General features: G+C 37.8%; 1 protein-coding gene across 7 annotated transcripts in view; it reads left to right on the top strand.

The window, feature by feature from the left end:
- The first annotated feature begins 1,440 nt into the window (after positions 1-1,440).
- LOC113038134 (angiomotin-like) overlaps positions 1,441-25,306 on the top strand; it is a 38,629-nt gene continuing 14,763 nt past the window's right edge. The window contains exons 1-5 of one of the 7 annotated variants that reach the window (XM_026195339.1): positions 1,441-1,461; positions 1,591-1,697; positions 1,796-1,921; positions 2,238-2,288; positions 16,481-16,624. In XM_026195339.1, the coding sequence (XP_026051124.1) occupies positions 1,658-1,697; positions 1,796-1,921; positions 2,238-2,288; positions 16,481-16,624 (361 nt within the window). In that variant the 5' untranslated portion in view covers positions 1,441-1,461; positions 1,591-1,657. Of the gene's footprint in view, positions 1,462-1,590; positions 1,698-1,795; positions 1,922-2,237; positions 2,289-3,382; positions 3,802-10,603; positions 12,545-16,480; positions 16,625-17,351; positions 17,413-18,073; positions 24,790-25,306 lie in introns of those variants that run through there. The other 6 variants (XM_026195341.1, XM_026195340.1, XM_026195337.1 and 3 more) reach the window with 6 other exon arrangements.

Here is a 25,306-nt window from a genome sequence, read left to right as displayed (position 1 = left end):
GAATATAGATAACGTATCAAATGTTGAAATTGAGACAATTTGAAATGTCGTGCCAAATATTGGCTCATTTTAGATTTCATGAGCTACACATTTCAAAAAAGTTGGGACAGGTAGCAAATAAGAGATAATATCATCCAAAGATTCAGAGAATCTGGAACAATCTCTGTACGTAAGGGTCACGGCCGGAAAACTATACTGGATGCCTGTGATCTTGGGGCCCTTATACAGCACTGCATCACATACAGGAATGCTACTGTAATGGAAATCACAACATGGGCTCAGGAATACGTCCAGAAAACAATGTTGGTGAACACAATCCACCGTGCCATTCACCGTTGCTGGCTAAAACTCTATAGGTCAAAAAAGACGCCATATCTAAACATGATTCAGAAGCGCAGGCGTTTTTTTCTGGGCCAAGGCTCATTTAGAATGGACTATGGCAAAGTGGAAAACTGTTCTGTGGTCAGACAAAATCACAAAATTTAAGTTATTTTTGGAAGAAATTTAAGTTATTTTACTGGGACACCATGTCATCCGGACTAAAGAGCACAAGGACAACCCAAGTTGTTATCAGCGCTCAGTTCAGAATACTGCATCTCTGATGCTATTAGGGTTGCATGAATGTGTGCGGCATGGGCAGCTTAAACATCTGGAAAGGTACCATCAATGCTGAAAAGTATACCCAAGTTGTAGAACAACATATCTTCCCATCCAGATGTCGTCTCTTTCAGGGAAGACCTTGCATTTTCCAACATGACAATGCCAGACCACACACTGCATCGATTACAACATCATGGCTGCGTAGAAGAAGGATCAGGGTACTGAAATGACCAGCCTGCAGTCCAGATCTTTCATCCATAGAAAACATTTGGCACATCATAAAGAGGAAGATGCGACAAAGAAGACCTAAGACAGTTGAGCAACTAGAAGCCTGTATTAGACAAGAATGGAACAACATTCCTTATCCTAAACTTGAGCAACTTTTCTCCTCAGTCTCCAGTTTGCAGACTGTTATAAAAAAAGAAGAGGGGATGCCACACAGTGGTAAACATGGCCTTGTCCCAACTTGTTTGAGATGTTTTGATGCCATGAAAATTAAAATATTTTTCCCTTAAAATTATACATTTTCTCAGTTTAAACATTTGATGTGTCATCTATGTTGTATTCTGAATAAAATATTGAAATTTGAAACTTCCACATCATTATGTGTATATTAGGGTGCCCGTAAAGTGACTTGTTCGGTTTACTTAGTTTTGTCGTGGCCACGAAATAATAACTCATGGGAACGTGATAATATGTCAGATTAGCCCTCCACGGCAAGATTTAAGAAATTCTTCTGTAGACTACATTTCCCACAATACACGGCACTGTCTTAGCTCCGCCCTCACCTGCCGAGGTGTGTATACGTCATTCAACAACAGCTGTAAAAGCGAAAAGTGCAGGGCAGTTTCTGGGATTAAGGTAAACTATGTTTTGTTCTTTTAAACCGCAGTAATCTGTTATATAGCACCGTGCACACGATAACAACGTAGTAAAGATTTTACTGTACAATGAATGAGTCAGTAAAGACTGTGAGCGTTTCTTTTCCAGGACATGCAGCAGTGGAAGATGGAGAGCAGATTAATAGCTTACTGTACATGTCCACTGATCCAGTGAAATGGATTTCATAGGATTTTATACTCGCTTCACCTCAACAAGTAACTTTGATAAATAACCTGAAGTCGAAATCTTTATGTTAGTTAATTGTTTGTATGTTTTATTAATTACTTATGTAATGCGTTTTTTTTTTTCTAAGGAAGAACCGATGCAGAAGGAGAGATTGTAAATGCAAGCATGATTTCAGTCGAGGACTGGAGCCCAGACCAAGTGTCCACATGGATAAAGCATATTGGATTTCCTCAGTATGCGCAGAGTTTTATGGGTGAGGGGATTCATTTTCATCGAACATCTAAAAGAGTTACATCACAAAGTCTTTCAAATGAAAAACAGTCGATTTTACTTTTGTGTTGTACTTTAAGGAAACCTTTTTTTTTTCTTTGTTAAACTTTGCGCAATCACAAGAGGGCGCTCAATTACAGTTTTCAACTCTCATGATCTTTTGAGATTCCCTCTTAACTTTGTTTGCAAAAATGTTTTAATACCTCAAACACAGTTGTCAACTCATCAATATGTTGAGTTACTCCTCAAAATATTAATAGAGTAATAAAACATAGTTTTATTTATTTATGCCTTCACAGAAAATGGAGTTTCTGGATTAGATCTTTTGGAAGTCACTGGTTCAATTTTAGGTAAGACTTTTTTTTGTCTTACATTTTTCAGACACCTTCAGGCATGGTTTTAACTTTTTTATTACCTGCCTTTTTATAATGTCACCAGTAATATATTTATTGTACAGGTTTGGGCCTGTTAGTAACAATCTTTTGTTGTATCCAAAACCCCAAAATAAACACTTCCATTGAACATTTACCATTACTTCAAACACATGTGGAGCTATTCATCTTAGAACGCAATAAAGGATAAAGCCATTAAAGGGTGTGCTATGTTTATCTAGTAGAAAGGCATCTTTTAAGTGCCGCCTGATGTCATGCCATTATCATTAAGCTTTTGCAAATGCAGTCAGTGGATATTGTTCTGCAGCTGTTACTGCAAAGAAAAATTAACAATACACTAAACATTTTTTTTAATTCTCTGTTGTGGTTGTCAAAACTATAAGAGATGGTACTCTGTCTTTATATTTCTGAGCTCCTAACTGTATGCCATTAAATTATGTAAGATTAATAACAACTCAGCCTATTTGAGCTATTCAAATCAATTTGTTATTGTAAAAATGTATTGATAACAAAGGTGGTACAATTAAAAGCCACATGATGACTTTACATTCATCAAAATCTGACTGTCCAACAGCTGCACTAATTCAGCCGAAATGATTGGGTAAATTATAATATAGTAGTTAGTAACATTTTATGTAGCCTTTGTCTTTTAAAACACACACACACACACACACACACATATATATATATATATATATATATATATATATATACAGGCTTTTTCTAAAATTGTAAATGCAGTAACTTGTGAAGTTGTTAAGCCCTGGCCTACTTTTGCAGTTAAGCTTGTTTGCCATACAGTAAGTATCCAAAGGTAAAGTTAGTTATAATTACTGTATATTTTATTTTAACGTTAATGTTTAAGAGTATTACAGTCAAATCTTTATAGTGGAGTAAAGCACAAATGTAAAATATTTAATAGCTAATTTTCCTCTTAAGTCACTGCTGTGGCTTGTGCTACACGCAAGACTCTCTGACAGGCTCCTGATCTTAAAGACACACAAAAGCTTTTTGTCATTTAGTTGCTTGAGCGACGTTCCTTAAGGCCAACAGAAGAACAGGAACAATCGGCCAACTCTCCGAAGGAGGGCTCTCCTGGCTTTAAAAAGTCCTTTTGATTCCCTTATAGTTCTCTGCAAAGGGGAACTGTTTTTTTCTCCTCACAACTCTTGAGTAAGAAATTTCGCTGTAGCTGCGCCTTCACAGTCCGTTTGAAGAGGAATGCAGCCCAATTCCTTCCCTCACAGCACACTTCTAGTAAAAAACACATTTCACAGGCTCAAAAAAGACACAGGAAAGAGGGAACGCGTTTAATGTGAGGAAAAGTGCAAAGATTATCGGAAAGTCCCCTCGGATTGACGATCTGTGAAGCGTGTGAGAGGCTTTGGGATCAACAGAAAACTTGTAACGGACTAAAAAGACGTAGGACGGCAGATCGAAATAAAGCGGGACTTGGCGAAAACTCATGAAGGTAAATAACTTTTAACAGAAGTTTAGTGTAAACAGTCATTATTTAATTCGAATTACAAGGATTGTTATTGAATAGAGCTCGTTTTATATTTAGCCTGCAGAAGTTTACCAAAACTTATGTATGCGACTGTAAATATGAGGCTTACTCAATGTCGTGCTCTGAAAACCTAATGACTTTAGTATGGACATAAGTATATTAGTTTGTTTGGAAAATGCAGACTTCGCATGGTTTGCATCCTCTTGGAGTGAATGAGAATTCTGCAATGCTGTTACTTTGTTGATAGGACGCTGTCTAACGACATGCGCAATGCTGACATATTTGCTACAAGTCAACCTGCCTCATATAGCCTTAAGACATACATCAACGCTATGTGTACTGTTAATAATATATGAATATAAGCTTCTAAAAGGTTGGCTGTATTTGTCCTGCAGAAATGATATTTAAGGCATGGCTAGATGCTAACTGATTGTTGAAAAGGCACATTTTCTTAAAGATTCATTATAGTTGTCAACCCTATTTACTTTTTCTATTGTTCTTATAGTTTTCTATTGTAATTTATGTTAAGTAATGAATTAGGCTGCACGGGATCATTAGAGGCCCTGCTTATGGATGTCACCCCACTTCTCTGAGGAATGTCGCCCAGGGCCGAGGGGGAGCGGGACACAGATATGCACACTACATAGGGCAGGAATGCAGTCATGTGTTATTGGAAATCAAAGCAAGAGGCCAAGTTATGAGGGACGCTTAGACTTTATTAGGTGAAACTAATTGCCCTTTACTACTTAACCATTGCTAGCAGTTGTACAGGCCATGCCTCATAATGCTTTCATTGAGTGCTTTGCATTTAAGTGCTCCCTCTCAATGTAGGGAGGTCTTGTTTACTCGGAGTTCCAAAAGGGTTACTGGGGTAGCCATGGACGACATTCCAAGAAATGTCCGTCGCACTTCCAGAATGAACCCACGGCTTTATTAGCTGGAAGCTCAGCATTCGGATGGTCTCCTCTCTCTTCCTGTTATCCGAACAGTGCCATGGAAAGCCAGTGCTTTTTGTTGTAAAGGTAGTGAACTATTGCCAGAAAAGTGCCTAGCGGCATTGACTCACAGTGCAGGAATGTCATCTCTCTTTCGCTTTTCCCTCCTCTCTCTCCATCTCTTTCCATCCCTCACTTCCTTTGCCCCCCTGCCTCCCTCCCTCTTTTTTTTCAGAGAGGCCAAAGTTCTGCTTGCTGACTCAGCCTCCAAATCACCCAATTGCCTTTTCCACTAAGCTTTTTGGAAGTCCAAAAAGCCTGAAGTCCTGAAGTTTTACAATTATGTTGTGTCCAACTGAGAACACTGCATCTCCCATCCCCCTCGAGGGAATCTGCTTTGTATATATAATACAAAAACACCCATTAAAAGAAATGGTAAAAGGACATGACGCTAACTAAGGAATGTTGATGAAACTGATAACTAAAAGTTGATGTCAAATTCCGTTGTTGGTTATTTTGGTCCGTGCTGAACCTAGATATCCATTTGCTTGATTGCAAGTGCAAAAATAAAGTAAAATAACCGAATGTGTAAAACAGTGATTACAAGGCTAAACTATTGTCAGAAATAATGGTAATCACATATTTTTTTTAATGACTGTAAACGGAAAACTGCCTGATATAATTGTGATATTTTATAATTATGTCTTCGTTTATAAACGTTCAGGTACAAAATGATTTTTCGTTTCCACTAGTGCTTAATTACAGTAGTTTTATCATTGACCGTGTCTTGTGTAACCCAATGCCCCAGCATGTTGTGTACCTGCTTACCTCAGGGCAGTAAAGTCAGACACCCCTGTGGTGGAATGTGTCACTAAATTTCAGACACAGTCACGTGCGAGGTACATTGTCTCGCCATTCACTCGTATATGTTAATTGCTCAAGCCGGATGTGTCATGTAAAATATCACAAGTCAGACATTGATTCGACTCCAGATGGTCAAATGAGGTATATGATGCTTTCTGAGTCAACCTCTGTCAAACCGAAATGGAGAGTTTTTACCATGTGGTTGACTGAATAAGCCAATTCATCAGTGGTGCTGCTTTCCTTGTATAAATATTACATTATATGGATATATATGTATATATATATATGTATATATATATATATATATATATATATATATATATATATATATATATATATATATATATATATATATATATATATATATGTGTGTGTGTGTGTGTGTGTGTGTGTGTGTGTGTATATATGTGCATATATATATGTGTGTGTGTGTGTGTTTGTGTGTGTGTTTATGTATGTATATACACACACACACACACACACACACACACACACACAGGGTGTAACAATCTATCGATATGGATCGATACCTCGATCAAATGTCTGAAGTTCTCTTTTGCTTTATTTTTGTAATTGGATGAACAAATCCTGACAAAATTATATTAATAATTTCCTTTAAACATAATCGGTTATATCTTTATGTAAACAATTGAGAAAGAAAACACTTGAATCAATATGCATTCCGTCTTTAAAAGTGAAAGCAGACTAATAATGAACTAATGCTGTTGAAGAAAACTATATCTCAGGACTGTTGACTGAATAACGTTTGTAACTTTAGTAAGGATTATCTATTATATCTTACATTTTATTACTTTATTAATTTGGTCCTGAAAACCTCTTTTAGAACTGTTTGAAAAAACAAACAAACTGAAAAGCACTGTTGATTTCATTTATGTCTTTGTATTTTTTCTGCTATGAGTAGTAACAGCCAAAAAAAAAAAAAAAAAAAATTAAGTTTGAAGAGCTTTATTTTTATTTTTTATATATATTTAATATAGTGCACATTTTAGCACAGCATATATAACTTTTTTGTCATAAGATGTCATGGTTATTTATTTTTCTTTTATTATTTAAAAAAAGTGTTTTTTGTATTTTTGTTGTGAGTGTCCTGACTTGGGATAAAATATATGCAAATTTTAGATTTGGATGCATTTGTGAGTAAATAAAAATGTAACTGCTTGTGTAAAATAGGTATAGAATATCATAATATCAATAAAGAGATTGATATACTCCTGAGTCGAATCATATCATAGATTTTTTTGGGTGTGAGAATCGATATCATATTGAGATGAAGCATCTGATTTGCACCCCTATTACATACATTTTAAATATTTAAAAATAGGTGTGATTAACCAATTTAAAATGAAAAAAATCAAATTAAAGGCTGATGTTATCTTAAAATACATTTGTAACCTTCCTGTTTATTAACAAAGACACTACAAAGATATTAAAAGTGTACAGACGCTGGACACGTTTGCCCGATATCTTGCTGATTGCATCCCCCACATCTGTCGTACATGACCAAAATGCTGTTAATTGTCACTTTGGTCATAAATTTAAGATTTTATAGATTTTTTTTCTCTCTCACAAAATGGGAATGGGGAGGGGGGGCCTGAATATTTATTTTTTCCTCTACTGAGGGAATGAAATTTGTGCAGAGCTTCAGTGGGAAAGATGAAGCATCTCTAGCACATGCTTTTCATTAAGGCTTTGGATGGAAGAGTGGGTGGGGGTTGAGCTGGAGTCGAGGGGAGCAGCGCTGTGTTTCCAAATACTTGGGCCAGTATCAGGGACTTGTGGGGGAAAAAAACCACATTATAGAGACCTTGTTGCAGTTGGAGTATGGAGGAAGAGAAGAAATAGAGGGAGTTATTCTGTGACTCATGTTGCATTTTTTTCTGCCATAATGGCACACAGGTTTGCAGGGCCTCTATTGCAGCTCTTTCTTTTACATTTATCGTTGAATAAAGATAAAAAGGTGACCTTTCGGATAACAGTATTTCTTCAAGCTAAGTTTAAAGGCTTATCTTTAATGATTAATGAAACCTCAATCATACACCTTTGTTTGGAAGTTAATGTGGAGTATTAGTTTTACTTACAGCATATGCTATGGTGGCACCATGTTACAATGATGGTATTGGAGAGTAATACTGTGCTAATATTAATTTGATATATGGCTAAATCTCACTAAACATACCAGTAATATATCTGGGAAGCAGTTCATTTATATCGAGGCATTGTGGCATTAAATTCATGACAGTTACACACAAGCATGCATCAAAATCTCATTGCATTTGGATTATTTATCTCATTATGCTAGTATTTGTTGAATAAATATGCTTGATGATAATAAATGTCAAATTATGGTTCTAAAATAGGCTTAATATTCCTTATATAAAATGATTTAATAATTTACTCGGACATTTTTGGTAGATGCACAGATTCACCTATGGAAGTTTATTGCATAAATGTATGGTATCACATGGTATTCAATGATACTTCAATAGCGTACCGTAGTATAATGGTAGTCACCAATTCAACCTGGTATTGCCATACAACTGTATCCAATAAAGAATTGTATTAAGGAAGTGTATTTTGTCCTAAAACAGTCCACTGTGTGCCGAAGTGCCCCAAGTGCTGTCTTCTGGTTTCTCTCAGCGCTGACTTTTCATCAGGCCCCTCACATGTTTAAAAGAACGTAATCCCTTGAAATGAATCACGGTTGAATTCCAAGAAAGCAGCACAATTGAGGGAGGAGGTGAATTAATGCGGTGAAGACATATTGCGTCGAACATGGAAACCGAGGTAGAGAGAAGGAGCAGATGTGTCAGAGTTTCTTGGCCTACTTCTTTTCCAGTCCTGCAGTGTGAGAATTGGTCCGAGCTGGGAGTAATGGACACAGGGGGAGGCTGAGCTTTACGCTTTCTCCACGGTTGCAGCGCCAGACCTTTCCAGAATGGAATGTTGCGTTTCCTGCTCAGTTCCTGCCATGTGTTTCTCAATTCCCCCTTCTGCCTTAATCTCTATCTGCATGTGGCTTTGTTCTCGGACTGTTCCTTTGTCACTGTCTCATCCACTCGTTGGATGTATGCTAAAAGATGAATCAAATTTGCGTGTGAGAATAGTTTATGGTTTGGGTTGCATCTCTTTTTGTTCGTAAAAAATCTCATGAAATGAAAATGAAAGGTTTTCGGTCATGTCTTTTAGTTTTGACACATCTATGCTAGTCGAATCCTAAACCGTGACAAAATTGCTTTATCAGACAATCGTGTTTTAAATGTACAGTTTTTCTTTTCCGTGTAACCAAACCAAAATGATTGATGACTGCAGATTTTTATCTAGCTACATGCATTTAGATTATTTTTATCCAATTACATTAGATCATGAGATTGTCCCTCCCCCTAAATAGCACCTGCAACTGACTAGCAATAGCATGTAGCAAATATTTGGTTCATAACTGCTTAAATCAAAACCTAATGGCTTTTTTCCACAAAAAAATAAATAAAAATAAAATAAAAAACCTGGAAAGAAAACTGCGCTCAAGCACATTTCCTCTTTTATTGTCAATTATTTCACAATTTGTTTAGGTAGCCCACCAACTAACAGCCCTTGTTTGTTAACTGTTCATAAAAAGACACATTTCAGCTGTCTTAGATTCTCAGTGATCTTTCACTGCCATATTAATTCCTTAATTCCCAATACATGTTTTGTCTTTTGAAGAAAAAAAAAAGATGCCATTCTTGTGGCCTCATCATCATCTCATTCTCTTTAGTGACTCTTTAAACACGCAGCTTTATTTAGTATTAGCTCCTCCTTCACTCATAACAGTAATGTCAGTATTATCATGTCCTACATACAGTAAAGCATAAAAGAACTCTTAACATGGACGAGCTCTCTGGAGTTTATTAAACCCCTGGAAACGTTCCACTAATGCTCCTCTGTTATGTACACAGCGCCTGTGAAAGTTGGGGGTGGCTTTTTTTTTAACTATCAGAGGGCTGCTCGCTCTTCCTTAAGACACCTTCCTGATATTTCCCGCTTTTAAGTTTTGATGTCAGGAGGTTGTCCAGGTGAAACTCTAGCCCTTGTGGAATGCTGCCCTTCCACTCGTCAGCATTAAGACGGTTTACCGTTGTTGCCAGCGGCAATATTCATCAGAGGTCGGGAAGTAAGACAAGAAAATGCAATGGAAAATCTTTCTTTCTTTCGTTTCTTTTTCTGTCACAGTTCTCTGAAATGTGGTACCAAAGGGTGAAGTTCTTACCTATAGTAACATGCGTATGGTTCAATGACACAATGCAAATTTTTGTGTCCAGATTTGTCATCATATTTCAAAAACTGTAAAAATGCAATTCATACAGTTGACTTGGATGCTGAACATATTTTATATTTCCAGATGACTTTGGTCTGCGGAAGTTAACAAATATCAGGGTGACACAGTTGTCCTTCTTATATCACGATGAAGAAAAAATACTCTTTAAAATAATGAATAAAAAAAGACGAGATTAATAAGCAAGTAGTTTGATAAAATGCTCTATTAATAATTGTGAGAAATGTTTTAACAAAACCCCTTTATTAATGTTTGAAAAATGTTTCGCCGACAAATCAAAGTCATGTGGTGCAACCAACAAAAAAGAAAACGTACAAAAGGAAATTATATCATAAAAAGGGACCCCTGTAAACCCTCATGGAGGGTATTTTGATATTTTTATGACAAGAAAATTTTCATTATATTTATTAATTTGTTTAAAAAACTCTTTACTAGATTTCTAAAAACACGAGTAAGCAGTGTAAGCTGACATGTTTTCAAGGAAAACTGTAATTACTTTTTGCTTGATGGTCACACAATATCAAATTTTTGTCATTAATTGTCAAATAATTTGTCATTAAACAAAAATATTATGCTTCTAAGAATATTTTTTTCACTAATTTGCTAACAACAAAACCAGTACATATTTTTCTCTTTAGACTTCCATTGGTTAATACTGTTCAAATCAAATCCACTTGGTGATTAATTCTATTGTCAGCTTCTAGTCTTATGACTAAAAAGACTTAAAATTTAACAGGAGACTTGTGTTGAAAGACTACATGTGATGGTATTAGTCACCCTGTAAACCAGACTACAGGGTATTTTTGGAAATAGTTTGAAAGTTTAGCAAGCATGTCCTAAATTAATAGTTAAGAAACCGTTACAGAAACAGTTTTTGTTTTCAATTCCAAAACGTTTTAAAAAGTTAAGCATTAACATCAGACCTGGATCAGATATTAACCTGAACATCTGTCAGCGCTGTACTGAGAACCTGGAGTGTCTCAGTGTAATGAGGGCAGGAAAGGAGCGTACTGTCAGAGGTTGTTTGATAGTCTGCCAGCATCGGGCCTGTACTCAAACCTGCCCCCGTACCACATTCCTGATGTATTACCCGAGTAAACACTGTCTGCATGGGGGCCCTGGGAAACTTGTGCATGAAATGTAAATATTTAGACAATATCAGCGTCCATTCAGAATGTTCTGGACGATCAGAAACAAGCTTACATAGGGGGAATACATCTATTTTGAATGATCTGATCTTATTCACTACAGCTATCACTGCAATTAAAATCAGACATTCTGAAACCGCTTTGAGGATTTTTCTTAGTATATATCCAAATAACTTTTTGTCAAGGAAGTGAGATTGTAATAACTGAGAATGTTTGCTCAACTTAATCAAAAGATCATTGCACACCAGTGGAGATCATTTTTTAAATCAAACACTGACATTTCTTTAATAAAAATCCAAGAGGATGAAGCCTTTTTTAATTAATTGCACTCTTTCAGCTGTTGCCCAGTACCAGTGTTGCTCTTGGCTTTGTTTGGTTGCTCTTGAAAGAGACATAGACAGCAGCGGTTAGAAATATGAGGAAGGAATAATTGCTGTCTGTGTTAGGACAAGCCAGGTGTAATAGTTCTTATCAGAGGACTTGCGTTTGCCACCTGTTTCTACATTACTCAACTTTTCTCAGCAGGTGGATCCTTTCCCCAAATTGACCTGGTTGAGAACATGTTAGGGTTATTGATGGCTGACGATGGTCAGCTAATCAACTAGTCCACTGACTAGTCCAGTTAGACAAATGCCCCCTAATGAGATGATCCCTTTTTGAACGCTCCTCCCGCTATGAAACAAAGGTCAAATGCATGAATGTAATCAAATGTAGATGTTATATAGTCACTAACTCTCTATCCAACACTTTTTGCATGCAATGTCCCATGTAAATTCATCCCATGTCTTGTTTTCATTCTCATCTGGCGTCTACCCCAATGAAGTTTATTAGCTCATCAATGTTTACGTCAACATCTCAACTAGTAATGCATATGTGGATTATTCTAGCATACATAAATTGAAGAGTAATGGGTAAAAATCTCCGCACACTAAACGAGATCAGAAGCCCCTTGTGAAAGTGAAATGTTTTGAAATGGTTAATAAACTATTTTGACATTCCAGTAAACCCAAACCCGATAATCTGGATTAAATAAAACTGGACGCTTTTGAGGTTTTGGGCAAGCTTCAAAGCGAAATAATTTGTATAAACCACAATTACTTTTATTCAACCGTTATATTCGTCAGATTTCAGATATGCATCGCACACCCAGTGTCTTCTCATCATCGCTACTCATTTGGATGTAAGTTGGAGTGTTAACAGCAGCAGGCGGGTTTGAAGGTGTGTAATTAACTGGCAGTGATCCAGCTCACCTATCCTTACAGCCACACCTGATGGAATGCATTAGTTAGTTCAGTGTACGAGCTTAGTGCAGCAGTGTCGTTAAGCATGTGAACAAAGGAGTACGGCTTAAGACAACTGGTCAACGGTTAGAAGAGTTCAGTGGAGTTTTCTCATCCAAGACGTATTTGGTGGAAAGGAGGTGGAACTCTGTGAGTTGAATTTGTGTTGAATGTGTATCTTTTAGCTTTTTAATAGCTTAAGTTTCTGGTCTTGATTGTACTATAAAAGGGGTGCCAAGTTCTTCAAACTCAACTTGCATGATAATGTTTGAACTTTATTCAAAGTCTAGACAAAAGATGCGTTTGCTCTATATGGACGTTGTAGGTAGTAAATTTAAAGGGAACATGTTCATGAAGTTAAGAGGATAGATAAACATTCCCCCTTGTTTTGTAGTTCTGGGAATCATGCTTGACATGCTTCATACCTTAGTCAGGACTTTAAGTGTAAACAGATAGTGTCACTGACACAATCATGGCGAGACTCCGAGGTCAGAGACTTTGGAAAACTTTGGTTAGGAGCCCTATCTGTGGACTTTTAGGCATGTCAGATTCCCTGAATTCACTTCTGGGCACTCTGGCTGTGGAATAAACTGTTTATCTGAAACAGTCAAGGAACTTGAAGTTCAAGCGTCAGCAGGGGTGTGAGGGGAGGAGGCATCTGTAGTCTATTTCTGTTTTTGCCGAGTTGGGGCGTATTAGAGAGGGGTCTGGTTTATTGCATGATTCAGATTGTTTCATAGCAATGTGAAGTTGTGTATGTGAGTGATTCAAGAGTTTCTGTAGTGAGTTTTCTTTTAAAAATGTGTTGTCTGAAAGAGAGGGAGTTTCTAGGTTTTGTCAACAGACAAATATGAGTGAAACGCACAAAACCTTTCAATAATATATCCTGTCATATTTCACTCTGACCTGGGCAAATTCTAAATAAATAATCAGGGCTTGAAAAAAAAATTCAACCAGTTCATGTTTATCGTTTCTGTTCCTGCGTTCCTCTGTATTATTATTATTCCGAAACCAATTTGCCTAGAAAAAATAGTTACGTTATTCGTAAACTTTTTATTTACCTATAATAATGATAATAATAAAGTACAGCGTTTTCTTTACTAAAAAAAATCTGTTCACCCAATGTGCTTATTTATAGCCATACAACATGACATTAAAATATTTTAAAATATATGAAAAAAAAAATTCCAACGGTATACAAGCAAGACATAAAATTAAATAAATACATTTATGCATTTAGCAGACAATATTATCAGACATCATTCAAAACTGTCAAGCTTTTGCAAGACAAATAAAACTGTAAAATAAAAGCATTTGCAAAATAATAAAAACTACTTTCTGCCGTCTCGTTTTACTTTCCGTAAACTTTGGATTGCGTAATAATAATGAACAGAAACGCATCACATTTTTTTCTTTCATTTCTTTCATCTGTCAATGATTTAAGTGAAATATATTTAGGCCAATATAGGCTATTCCTTTGATGTAAGCCTAGTTTTTTTTTTTTACTCCATTCACAGAAGCGCTGAAGGTGTGTGTTATCTGTTGAGTCCTTACACTATCCTTGGAAAACTCATCAGTGTCACATTTGCATATATGCCCTACTACTTGAATTCATGATTGGTTGACTGCAAATTTCAAATATTATATGGAATGATAAAATAACGTTATTAACCAGTAAATGGTCATTTCAAATTTTCTATTTTATTCAGAACTATAAAATGTAATTTCATTTCTGTTTCTGGTTCTGTTCCTTTCAAAATTTTGTTTGTTTCTGGTTTTTGTTTTCGTTCCTTGAACCGGTTCTGAGTCCTGTAATAATTATATTTTACTTGAAGAAAATTATGGATGAGATGGGAATTAAAGAAAAAAATGGTGCCGGTCACAGAGGTTTCCTTTTCCGGACATTTTGATGATATGCCGGTCAAGTATCGCCTCTTAATTAGTCAAGGTGAGGAAAACTGGAGGCAGGCTATGTAACGTAAAAAATGACATAATCAGGCCGCCGAATGCAACATGTTTATTAGCCTAACTTTCAAATAGACGAAAAAAAAAACATTTTCTACTATGGTTCATTTCTTCATTCGGATCTATTTGCGATCCATTCCATTCTAAACAAACAAAGCATATGTTTCGTCCTTGTTTCATTATAGATTAAGATAATAATTCATAAATGCACGCATAATTATCAGTGAACTTGATAAAAGTTGCAGATATGTTTTACATGCATGCACAAACAAATGCCTTTCAACTTATGTGTGCAAAATTCAGAATGAAATGAATGTGCAGCAATTTGTACAAATAGAGATTCTAGGTCTACTATACATGTTGTAGCCATTAAATAAGCTTATTTAGTTTAATATTTGTTAAAATATTATAATGTTATTTTTTAATTTATGTTGATTATGAAAAGTGAACCGCATGAGTAAGATAAGATGCGCAATATCGAGAGACATGGAGCGGGTCAGACATGATTTTGACCACTTAATTAAGTTTTGTTTAGTAGAAATACTTTTTTGAAGTGAATTTCGTTTTGTATAAATTGTATCTTAATTTTAATAATTTTTTTTATCAACCAATTGCCTGGATTTAATACATAAGAAGCAAATATAGCAGACGACAGGCCTAATCATGCAGGCGCCCTCGCGGCCACTTGCATTGCTAGTGAACTGGAGTGCATCTCATCCTAATTTAACGAAACTCAGCGTAGGCCTCACAGACATGAAATATATCTTAAGAAAGCTTGAAATGTCTTTTTAACAATTTAAAACAAATTTTTTTTTTTACCTATGCTAATTACACATTAAATTCAGGTAGGCTACTGAGTCGCTGTCCTCAGTGCCCAGAAAAGCGCTGAAACGGAGATGAAAGGGGAACCCGTTTTTATTAATTTTTTTGGCTTATTTTAACTGGCCCATCCAGTTTTCTGGAGGCCCACCTACAATCAAAATCCTGGCGCCGCTAGTGCTTCGCAGCGGTCTGATATCAAGAAATAACAGACCGCATTCCACATTGGAATTCAACCAAGCCATGTAATAATGTTTAATAACTTTCAAACGAGCCTGTTCCTTCATAACATAGCCAAAGTTCGGTGTATTTTTGCTTTATACATTTTAGGCGTATTCTCAAATTCAGATTGTGTTGGGGGGGGGGGGGGGATTATTAGGCAATTTTATTCGGACAATTTGACCGGAGAGATTCAATTTCATTTTTTTTTTGGCCAATGTCCGGCAATGTCCGGCAATTAACGGACAACGGAAACCCTGATATATATATATATATATATATATATATATATATATATATATATATATATATATATATATATATATATATATATATATATATATATATAACATTTTTGTGTCACACATTACCACAAATTTGACAGCCCAAACCTTTTATAGTAACTTTAATGTAATTAAAGTAAACAACAACAAAAAATAAATCTGAAATTAGCAACAAAAACTCAAAAGTAAGTCTGTGTTACAGTAATGAGAATTTGGTGGGAAATGTGCTTGATTTTAATGAATATGTCACAGTGCAAATAAATCTCAATGGCCTAAAGAGGCTTTAGATTTGTGCAAAATATCGCTGACCTGTTTTCAATATATCCATTTTGGGAGCTAATCTAATATATTTTTTTGAAGACTTTTGCAAGTCCCCAAAGCATTAAAATTACACACTGTAATTTGATGTTACAATTTTCTTTGGCATTATGTAGCTAATGCCAGTCCCATAAAACTATGCATATCCTTAAATAAAGTTGAACTTGAACCACTGCCATCTTTTCCAGCTGATCAGGAAAAGATCCCTTAAACTATTTTATCTGTGTGTAAGAATTTCGTGTTAGTCTCCGTCCAGTAGCTGAACATAGTATTTTCTATCACCTAGCTACACAACTACAGTGTGGTCCCTAATGGCTGTAATGGCTGTTTTTTTTTATCCTGTCTAAATCAGGAAACAAACATAACTCACGTCCCCTATTTTTCACATGAAATATATTTCTCTCTACAATCCAAAAAAAGCTGGTTGTCTTTGGACCCCACCCCCATTGTTCTAACTCGCCAGAGTGCCTTCCTGTTCTAGAGTGGCTTGGCGTCCAGGACCTTGCGGACCGGCTGTGTGTTTTGGAGCAACTTGAGGAGCTTCTTCAGTCCAGTGACCCTAGCCATTGTCAGCACCATGAGCAGCCAGAATTGACACACGACAGCGTCTACAGCAGCCACAGAGGTAGGTGACCTTGAGAACACCATAGCCTAGATGGGTGGGGTGGACATCAATGGGACAAAAATAAGTATTAAATGTTATATGTTAGTCCAGTTTGGCTTGGCTCCATCCTACCCTGTGATTCCATCTACCAAAATGTAGAACCTCTTTGGATATAATTTTATCACTTAAAATGTCCTGTGATATAGGCTATATTTTACATTTAAAGTGATTAATAAAAGCAATGGCATATATATATATATTTTTTTTCTAAAGGTGTTTGAAGAAATTCTATAGCTTAAGATTTGTCCAGCTATTTTTTTTTATATTCCTGGATGAAGGTCCCAGAAAAAACTGTTATGTGTAAACACATGTATATATTTTTATATCTGCTGACAGGTATCTTATAGAGACCATTTTAGATGTTCATCTACAGTAAAATCAGCCATCATTTCAGTTGATTTAACCATGAGTTTTTTCGCGACCTCGGCATTTCACATTCTCATCCTGCTTTTGTTTGTGGCCATCCCTGTCATTGACTCTGAGGAGGTCTCAGTGAGCGAAAGATTGCAGAATGACAGGAAGTGGAAGTTGAAGTATGGGGGGTTGGGGGTGGGCCACTATGAACTGTATTTTTATTCTTTCACTATCTTCTGTCTCCACTTTCTCTGGCTTTCCAGTTTGGAAAGCAGTTGTACACTGATGGCTCTGTTTCTTACTCACTTTACGTTTATTTATTTATTCACCACAGATGTTTCGGAAAAAAGCCTCATCCTCCTTGAGAATGCGAGGAATATCAGAAAACAATAGATGTAATAAGTTACCCTTCATTACTTTTTAGATGGTATAATAAACACTAAACTGCAAACCGAAGGCCAGTGGTGGCAACCATTCCAGACTAACACCATTTAGAGAAACATAATGTTTATGACAGTACCCTTGCAGTAGTGATGTAGAGGTACTACACATTATACCCCACATTGGCTTAAATGTTATGGAATGGTTTTCACCTAATGGCTTTGTATGCTTTAACAGCTCACTGTTTTTTTAATTGCTCTGTGTGATTTCTAAGTGTCTACAGCTCAAGCATACAGTAGGGATATTGGGGTTTAGGCTTGGAACTAAGACATAAGCTTTGGTGTGAGATTCTGCTTGTACTCATGAACACATCTTGTGTTAAAGGACATTGTGGTGTAATATGTACTCCTTTGAACCTTACTCTATATTCATGATGTTGCTCAATGCAGTGTGTTATGCTTGATCAGCCAAATATCTGCCAGACATTACGTTATTTCATTTCCCTATAAAAGTAACACCCCTTGTACAATAAAGTTGAGCTTAGAATGAACTACACCACTTGTGTGACTCATTCTTGGTTCCCGGGTACCTGCTCTTCTCTGCTCAGATAACCCAACCTGAACCAAAATAATATTTATGATCTCGAAGGCAAGAATATACAATTTATTCTTACAGCTGGGGGCTCGTCCGGGATAGGGGGGAATCTCCTAAGAACCAGGGAGTGAAACATCCCGAGATCAGGAGATCAAGAGAAAAAGACGCACCGGTGAATCAGGCGGACCTACATAAAAAAGGGGGTAAGTGTTTTCGTATATTTCTTGAAAGAAATATAGCGCTTACCCTCTGTAGGATCCTAGTAGGGGATTAATGTAAAAATTATCCCGCGTTCCCCGTAAAGACACGGGAAGGAGTTGTAATCACTAATTGCTAGTGGAATTAAGCTTTCCATTGTTGTTACACTACGGCTGGCAACAGTAGTCAATTGACTATTAGCGTAGAGTGATTGGATGTGCAGTACTGGCCACACTGTACTTTTGATCACGGTTGCGTATTGCGTACGGCGAATTTTAAACTTTTGTTGTATTTTAACCATCGCGGAAATTGATTTAATTTGGGGATTGAAATTTAATTAAAATCCATTTTGTGGAAATCAATTAATAATTGTTATTACATGTTGAAATATTGTGACCCAAAAGAAAGGTGTTTTAGGGGCGACCCGAACTTGGTTTGGCGAGAGCCCAAAACTATAGGAAACACCCAAACAAAAGAAGGTGATCTAGTGACGATCAGGGCGAAAGCTTTGTGTAAGTCAAAACCTAGAAAAATCACCCAAGGTCACAATACGATACATGGAATCACAGTTAAGGTTGGGCAAAAGAGTATAGAAGAATTTTGAATTGCAAATTTGCTTGCTTATCACTGCCTGAACACTACAATTTGCGCTGCTATTAAGTGGAAGATGGGGGGTTCAAAGTCAAGACCATTACCAGGAGAGACACCAATTGATTTTATGTTCATAAATAATCAAGGGTTTTATACAGAACCTTTTGTAAGTGACATGGCAGGATGGTCAGAGAGTATGAAACCACAAATTGAAACTCCGTATCCGAGAGAGGGTTCATTCACTGATGAGGGTATGGAATTAGCTAAAAGTCTAATTTTTGAGGGGTGGGGCGATCCCAATTGGGATTATAAATATATGACTAAAAGTTATAATGTTTGGAAGGATCTGAAAAAGGTCTGGGATCAAGGACCAGAAAAGAAAAAGGTACTTGCCTTTGTGGCTCAGCAAAACAGCTTTCCACAAGACAAGCCACCGCCCTACTGCACTCCTCGCCTACCCACAGCGCCACCGCACAACAGTCATGTTACTGAAAAGTCAGGTACTTTCAAAGAGACAAAGGTAGAGACAAAGGAAACTCCCAAAACTCAGAGTGCAATGGTGTGGATGAGATCGGGAAATGCGATAGGGGTGAAACCAGTAAAAATGACAGATATGGAAGCAATCTGTAAAAGTTTGCCTTCTCCACAGAATCCTAGTAAATTTGTAACTATTCTGCAATCACACACAAAGTATGCTCATTTTACAGGTGCAGATTACAGAGCAGTTCTGGCAAGAACACTGGAAGGAGATGTCACTGAGGAGATGTTGATTAGTGAATGCAAAACACTGGCGTATGAAAATGATCATATATCGGGCTCAGCTACGGCAGCATCGCCACATGAATTTTTCTGGGAAAAACAGGAAAATCATACTTCTTTCTTTAAAGAGTTGAGAGTATTCCTAGAGAAGCGTCTAGGCAATAAACAAGATTTATCATTTGCTGCAAACACAAAGCAGAAGTCTAAAGAAACGGCTTCAGATTTCTATCTGAGATTTAAGAAAGCATGGGTGGAGGAATCTAAACTCCCACTTGATGATAACTTAAAGGCATTATTCATCAACACATTTCTGAATAATATGCATGGAAAACAAGCACAACTGATTAGAATCACAACAACTAACTTGTTAGAAATGACCATAGAAGCATTAGGGAAGCGAGTTAGGGAACTAGATATTTCTGGAGGGTTTGTGGTCAAAACTGAAACTGCTATGTTCACTGGGCAAAAGCCACAGAGAGGTGAACATGACCTAAAAGCAGAACTGAAACACAGATCAAGTGTTGCAAAAAGATCAAGAATAGTTTGTTATCTCTGTGGAAAGGAAGGTCATGTCCAAAGAAATTGCAGAAAAGGGAGAAGTCAGAATCGTCCTCAGGGAGATTCAGTTCAGTGGAAGCCAAGAATAGATCACTCTCAGCAGAGAGACAGAGAAAGATTCAACTCCCCTTATCCTACTTCTTGGCACAAGCCTCAAGGACCACAATAGGGATGCCTACAGAGTGAAGTCAGTTCCAATGTATCTATGACGACCCTCACATTTACTAATAACAATAAAGATTTGCCATATGTTACATTGTTAGTGCACGGTCAACCACAGACGTTCCTCCTAGATTCTGGAGCTGACGCAACTTCAATGACCGCTGCACATTATGAGGGTCCTCTTTCTAGTCAAATAGTAAACTCTGTAGGAATTTCAGGAACTGACATTCAATGTCCTGTAACGCCTCCTCTAGAGGTAAGGGCTCCTGGATTAATTCCATTCTTTCACAAATTCACAATCATTCCAGGAGCTCCATTAAATTTGTTAGGACGAGATTTGATGCACAAATTAAATATGGACATTAAATTCACTGATGATTTGGTCACGTTCTCTTTCCTGTCTAGCTTACAGGTCTCTGTGAACCCATTGCCGGATTGGGAAGACAACAAAGCAGAACCAGCCACATGTAAGCCCAGGTCTGACATACCACCAGCGGTTGAAACTCTGGTAGACCCTGCATTATGGTCACAGTATAAAGATGACACAGGATTTATAGACATGGAACCATACAAAGCAAAATTGAAAACTAATAAACCTGTCTATATTAAGCAATATCCTTTGTCTAAAGATAAGGAACTGGGCATAAAGCCATTGATTGAGAATTTTGTCCAGCAGGGTGTCCTCGTACCGATACACTCACCTTACAACACGCCAATTAACCCCATAGTTAAAGCAGATGGTAAAACATGGCGTTTAACTCAAGATTTAAGAGCTATAAATCAATTGATAACACCATTAGCTCCAATTGTGCCTGATGTACCGACTGTGATTAATTCTATTCCATGTACGCACAAATATTTCACAGTCATTGATTTGTGTGCAGCCTTTTTCTCTGTGCCTGTACATCCAGACACTCAGCCTCTACTAGCGTTCACCTTCCAAGGTCAACAATTTTCCTGGACACGCTTGGCACAGGGCTATGTGGACAGTCCCGCAGTTTTCTCGGCAGCAGTACAGAGGACATTGGCAAAGATGACTGATCTACCCTCTACAGTCTGCGTTCTCCAATATGCAGATGACATTTTGATAACAGGTGAAACACAAAGCGATTGTGAAAAAGCCTCTATCATTGTATGCAATGTGCTCGCTCAAGCAGGATTCAAGGCCTCCAAAGACAAGCTCCAATGGGTCCAATCCAAAGTTACCTATTTGGGACACATCATCATGCCAGGTCTGAGAGCGATTTCTACAGACAGGGTCCAGCTGATCAGGAAGATGAAGTCTCCACGAACTATACAACAGCTCCAAAGCTTCCTGGGACTGATTAACTATTGCAGATCCTGGATACCTGACTGTGCAGTGCATGACAGGCACCTGAGAAGCCTGATTGATCACAAAGCTCCACCAAGCACGCTCTTGAACTGGACTGAGGAGGCAGAACTGAACTTTACTGCGTTGAAGCAGGCGATCACCAAGGCCCCAGCTCTGGGCCTACCAGACTACAACAAAGACTTTCATTTGCATGTCCGTGAAACTGAGGGGGTGGCCATAGGTGTCCTGCTGCAACAGCATGGTTCCACATACAGACCATTAGCGTACCTTTCTAAGAAATTGGACAACATTGTTACAGGTATGCCAGCATGTCTTCGTGCTGTGGCTGCAGCTGCCCTGGTTGTACAGATGGCTGAGAGAATGGTTTTGTCACACCCTTTGATATTGTATACGTCTCATCAGGTAGGCGCAATTTTACACAATATGCAAACACAACACATGACAGCGCAACGACGCTCAGGTTACGAGGCAACACTGCTGGCAACTAAAAATCTAACGATCCAACCTACAGCGTCCATTAACCCGGCACTGTTGGGTGTGTTGGGAATGGCTGACATGGTAGATAATGTCACAGAGCATGATTGCATAATTGAACTAACTTCCTCATGTTCTTCCAGGGCCGATCTTTTGGATTCGCCCCTGGATGGGGGGGAACATCTATATGTTGATGGATCATGTTCAAAACCTGCAGATGGGGTCTACCTTTGTGGCTATGCTGTGGTGTCTGAGACTGGGGAAATAATTGAATCATTTGCTTTAGATTTTAACTCAGCTCAAGCTGCAGAATTAGTAGCATTAATAAGAGCATGTGAGCTGATGGAAGGAAAAAGAGTAACTATTTATACTGATTCCAAATATGCATGGGGAGTGGTACACCACTTTGCCAAAACTTGGGAAGCAAGAGATTTCAAAACTGCAGATGGGAAACCCATAGCACATTCAAACCTGATAGGACAGTTAACCAAAGCAGTACAGCTACCTGCCGAAGTGGCCATAGTAAAGGTAAAAGGTCACGCAACAGGTGAGGAAGAACAGGCTGTAGGAAACAGGAGAGCTGATGAAGTCGCAAAAGAAGCAGCCAAAGCCCAGATAAAATCACCATTTAATATGGGTGACAAAACACAGATAGCTATGACTATGCATGTGACTAATGTTCCTGACATTGACATTAAAGTTTTGCAGAGTCAACCTACACAAGTTGATTTAGAGCACTGGAGTAAACATAACTGTGCTCCAGACAAAGATGGGCTCTTAAGAGATGAGAAAGGAAGAATAGCCTTACCAAAATTAGGACTAATAGTCCTTATTAGACATTACCATGGACTGTCACATACAAGTTGTGCAAAAGTAGTACAAGTTATTAATCAATTGTATTGCATTGCAGATGTACACAAAACAGCAAAGCTGATTTTAGACTCGTGTCTCACATGTGCTCAGGTAAATCCGCACAAACCTATTAAACACGACGCATTACCGCATCCAGAAGCACCATTTCAACATGTACAAATTGATTTCACGCACATGCCGCCAATAGGTAACTTGAAATACCTTTTGGTTATTGTGGATCGATTTTCAAAGTGGCCAGAAGCATTTCCATGTGCAAAGGAAGATGCTAAAACAGTGGTAAAGATTTTGACTAAGGAAATAATTCCTAGATTTGGGATACCTAACACTATTGAGAGTGATAATGGGACTCCATTCGCATCAAAGGTAACACAGCTACTTTCTAAAGTATTATCGATTGATTGGCACCTGAACATACCTTACCATCCACAGTCTTCCTCCAATGTGGAGAGACTTAACCAAACAGTCAAACGAAGGCTCACTAAGGCCTCTATTGATACAGGAAAGAAATGGGTAGATTTGCTACCTGCTGTCTTGACAGAACTAAGAATGACTCCATCTTCCACCACTAAGTTTTCACCATTTGAAATACTAATGGGTAGACCTTTCCCGACCCCATGGGTTAAAGGTCGCGCAGGCTTTACTTCCTTAGGTGATCTGGAGGTGATCCAGGAGGACTACGTGACTTCCCTCATTGAGAAACTTAACTCCATATGTGCTGATGTTTCTTTGTGTCTTCCTCTTCCCTCAGAAAAGCCTACTCACCCCTTTGTTCCAGGACAGAGTGTGCTCATCAAAAGCCTGAAACCAACGAAGGTGGGAGAACCAAGATATCTTGGACCAGCCACTGTGATCGCAGTAACCCTGACGGGAGTGCTGACAGATTATCAACCGCAGTGGATACACGCCTCACGCCTGAAGAATTACTCTACAGGAGAGCAGGCAAGCTCCAATTTCACATAGAATCTCGAACGGGGATTCACCTTACTGTTTAACAGGGAGGAAAAGGCACTGGTTAAGCGGAGGAAGGAACTACCTCTTATAGTGAGGTGGGGGTTGTCCAAAGCAAGAAGATAGTTGGCCCATTGAGTCAAAACAGTGCTAACTCCTTAAACCACTCTGTTACCATTAAGGGCTAAATTCTATTGATGGACATACCACCGTTGATTTCAACGAGGAACTTGGATTCTACACACTGTTGTGCCTATTGTTATATTCATAGTGATTCTTCTGCTAATAGCACCCTGTATGATGCAATGTATTAGTACTTCTATAATGCGTTCTGTTACAGCGCTCACTACAGGAAATACCTACCAAGCAATGCTGCATGTATCCAATCCAGTACAGACCTTTGTTAGGGTTCCAGAGCAGTTGGAGATGAATGTGATTGAAGCTGAGGATTTCCCAACAGATGCTGATAGCTCTACTGGAGATGATTATGTGCACACTTATGAGTTAGAGCCTGAACTGTATAACAGAAATGAATACTAACTGAAGATATATATCACATTTGATTACTGTGTATGAAAGTACATAAGATATGCCCAAGATTGTTCACGATTGTGTAAGACATGTCTTCGACTGTCTTAAAGTGGCCATTGTGAGATTCTGCTTGTACTCATGAACACATCTTGTGTTAAAGGACATTGTGGTGTAATATGTACTCCTTTGAACCTTACTCTATATTCATGATGTTGCTCAATGCAGTGTGTTATGCTTGATCAGCCAAATATCTGCCAGACATTACGTTATTTCATTTCCCTATAAAAGTAACACCCCTTGTACAATAAAGTTGAGCTTAGAATGAACTACACCACTTGTGTGACTCATTCTTGGTTCCCGGGTACCTGCTCTTCTCTGCTCAGATAACCCAACCTGAACCAAAATAATATTTATGATCTCGAAGGCAAGAATATACAATTTATTCTTACAGCTTATGATCTCGAAGGCAAGAATATACAATTTATTCTTACATTTGGATAATCAGATGACTCAACTGCAATGCATGTTAAAGAAATGGAGCAGTTGTACAGAGATGTGGTGTATATATGGTACTGGTAATATGATTTGCATCATTGGTGGACTTCAACACCTTGGCCCTGGGCTCCCGTTCTTTACAATACAGAAACTTTCATCCCTGATTTATATTTTAATAGTAATTAGTAGTGGCTAAAGATCATCAGAGTTCTACCTTTGTCCCATATATACTGGGAATTTGTGTCATAAATTGTTAAACTTCATGACTGTGGTGCCCAGATGTCAATGTGTGAAGAGTCTGGGACAGTTGGGATCTGAAATTTCAAGCATTTCTCTAAAAACATGCAGAAGATTTGTCAGTCTCCTTCAGTCTGTTTTCATTCTTTTTCAGC

The sequence above is a fragment of the Carassius auratus genome, chromosome 21 (genome assembly GCF_003368295.1).
Source record: "Carassius auratus strain Wakin chromosome 21, ASM336829v1, whole genome shotgun sequence".
Taxonomy (NCBI): Eukaryota; Metazoa; Chordata; class Actinopteri; order Cypriniformes; family Cyprinidae; genus Carassius; species Carassius auratus.
Note: the sequence above shows the minus strand (reverse complement) of the source record. Positions and strands in the feature narration are given on the sequence as shown.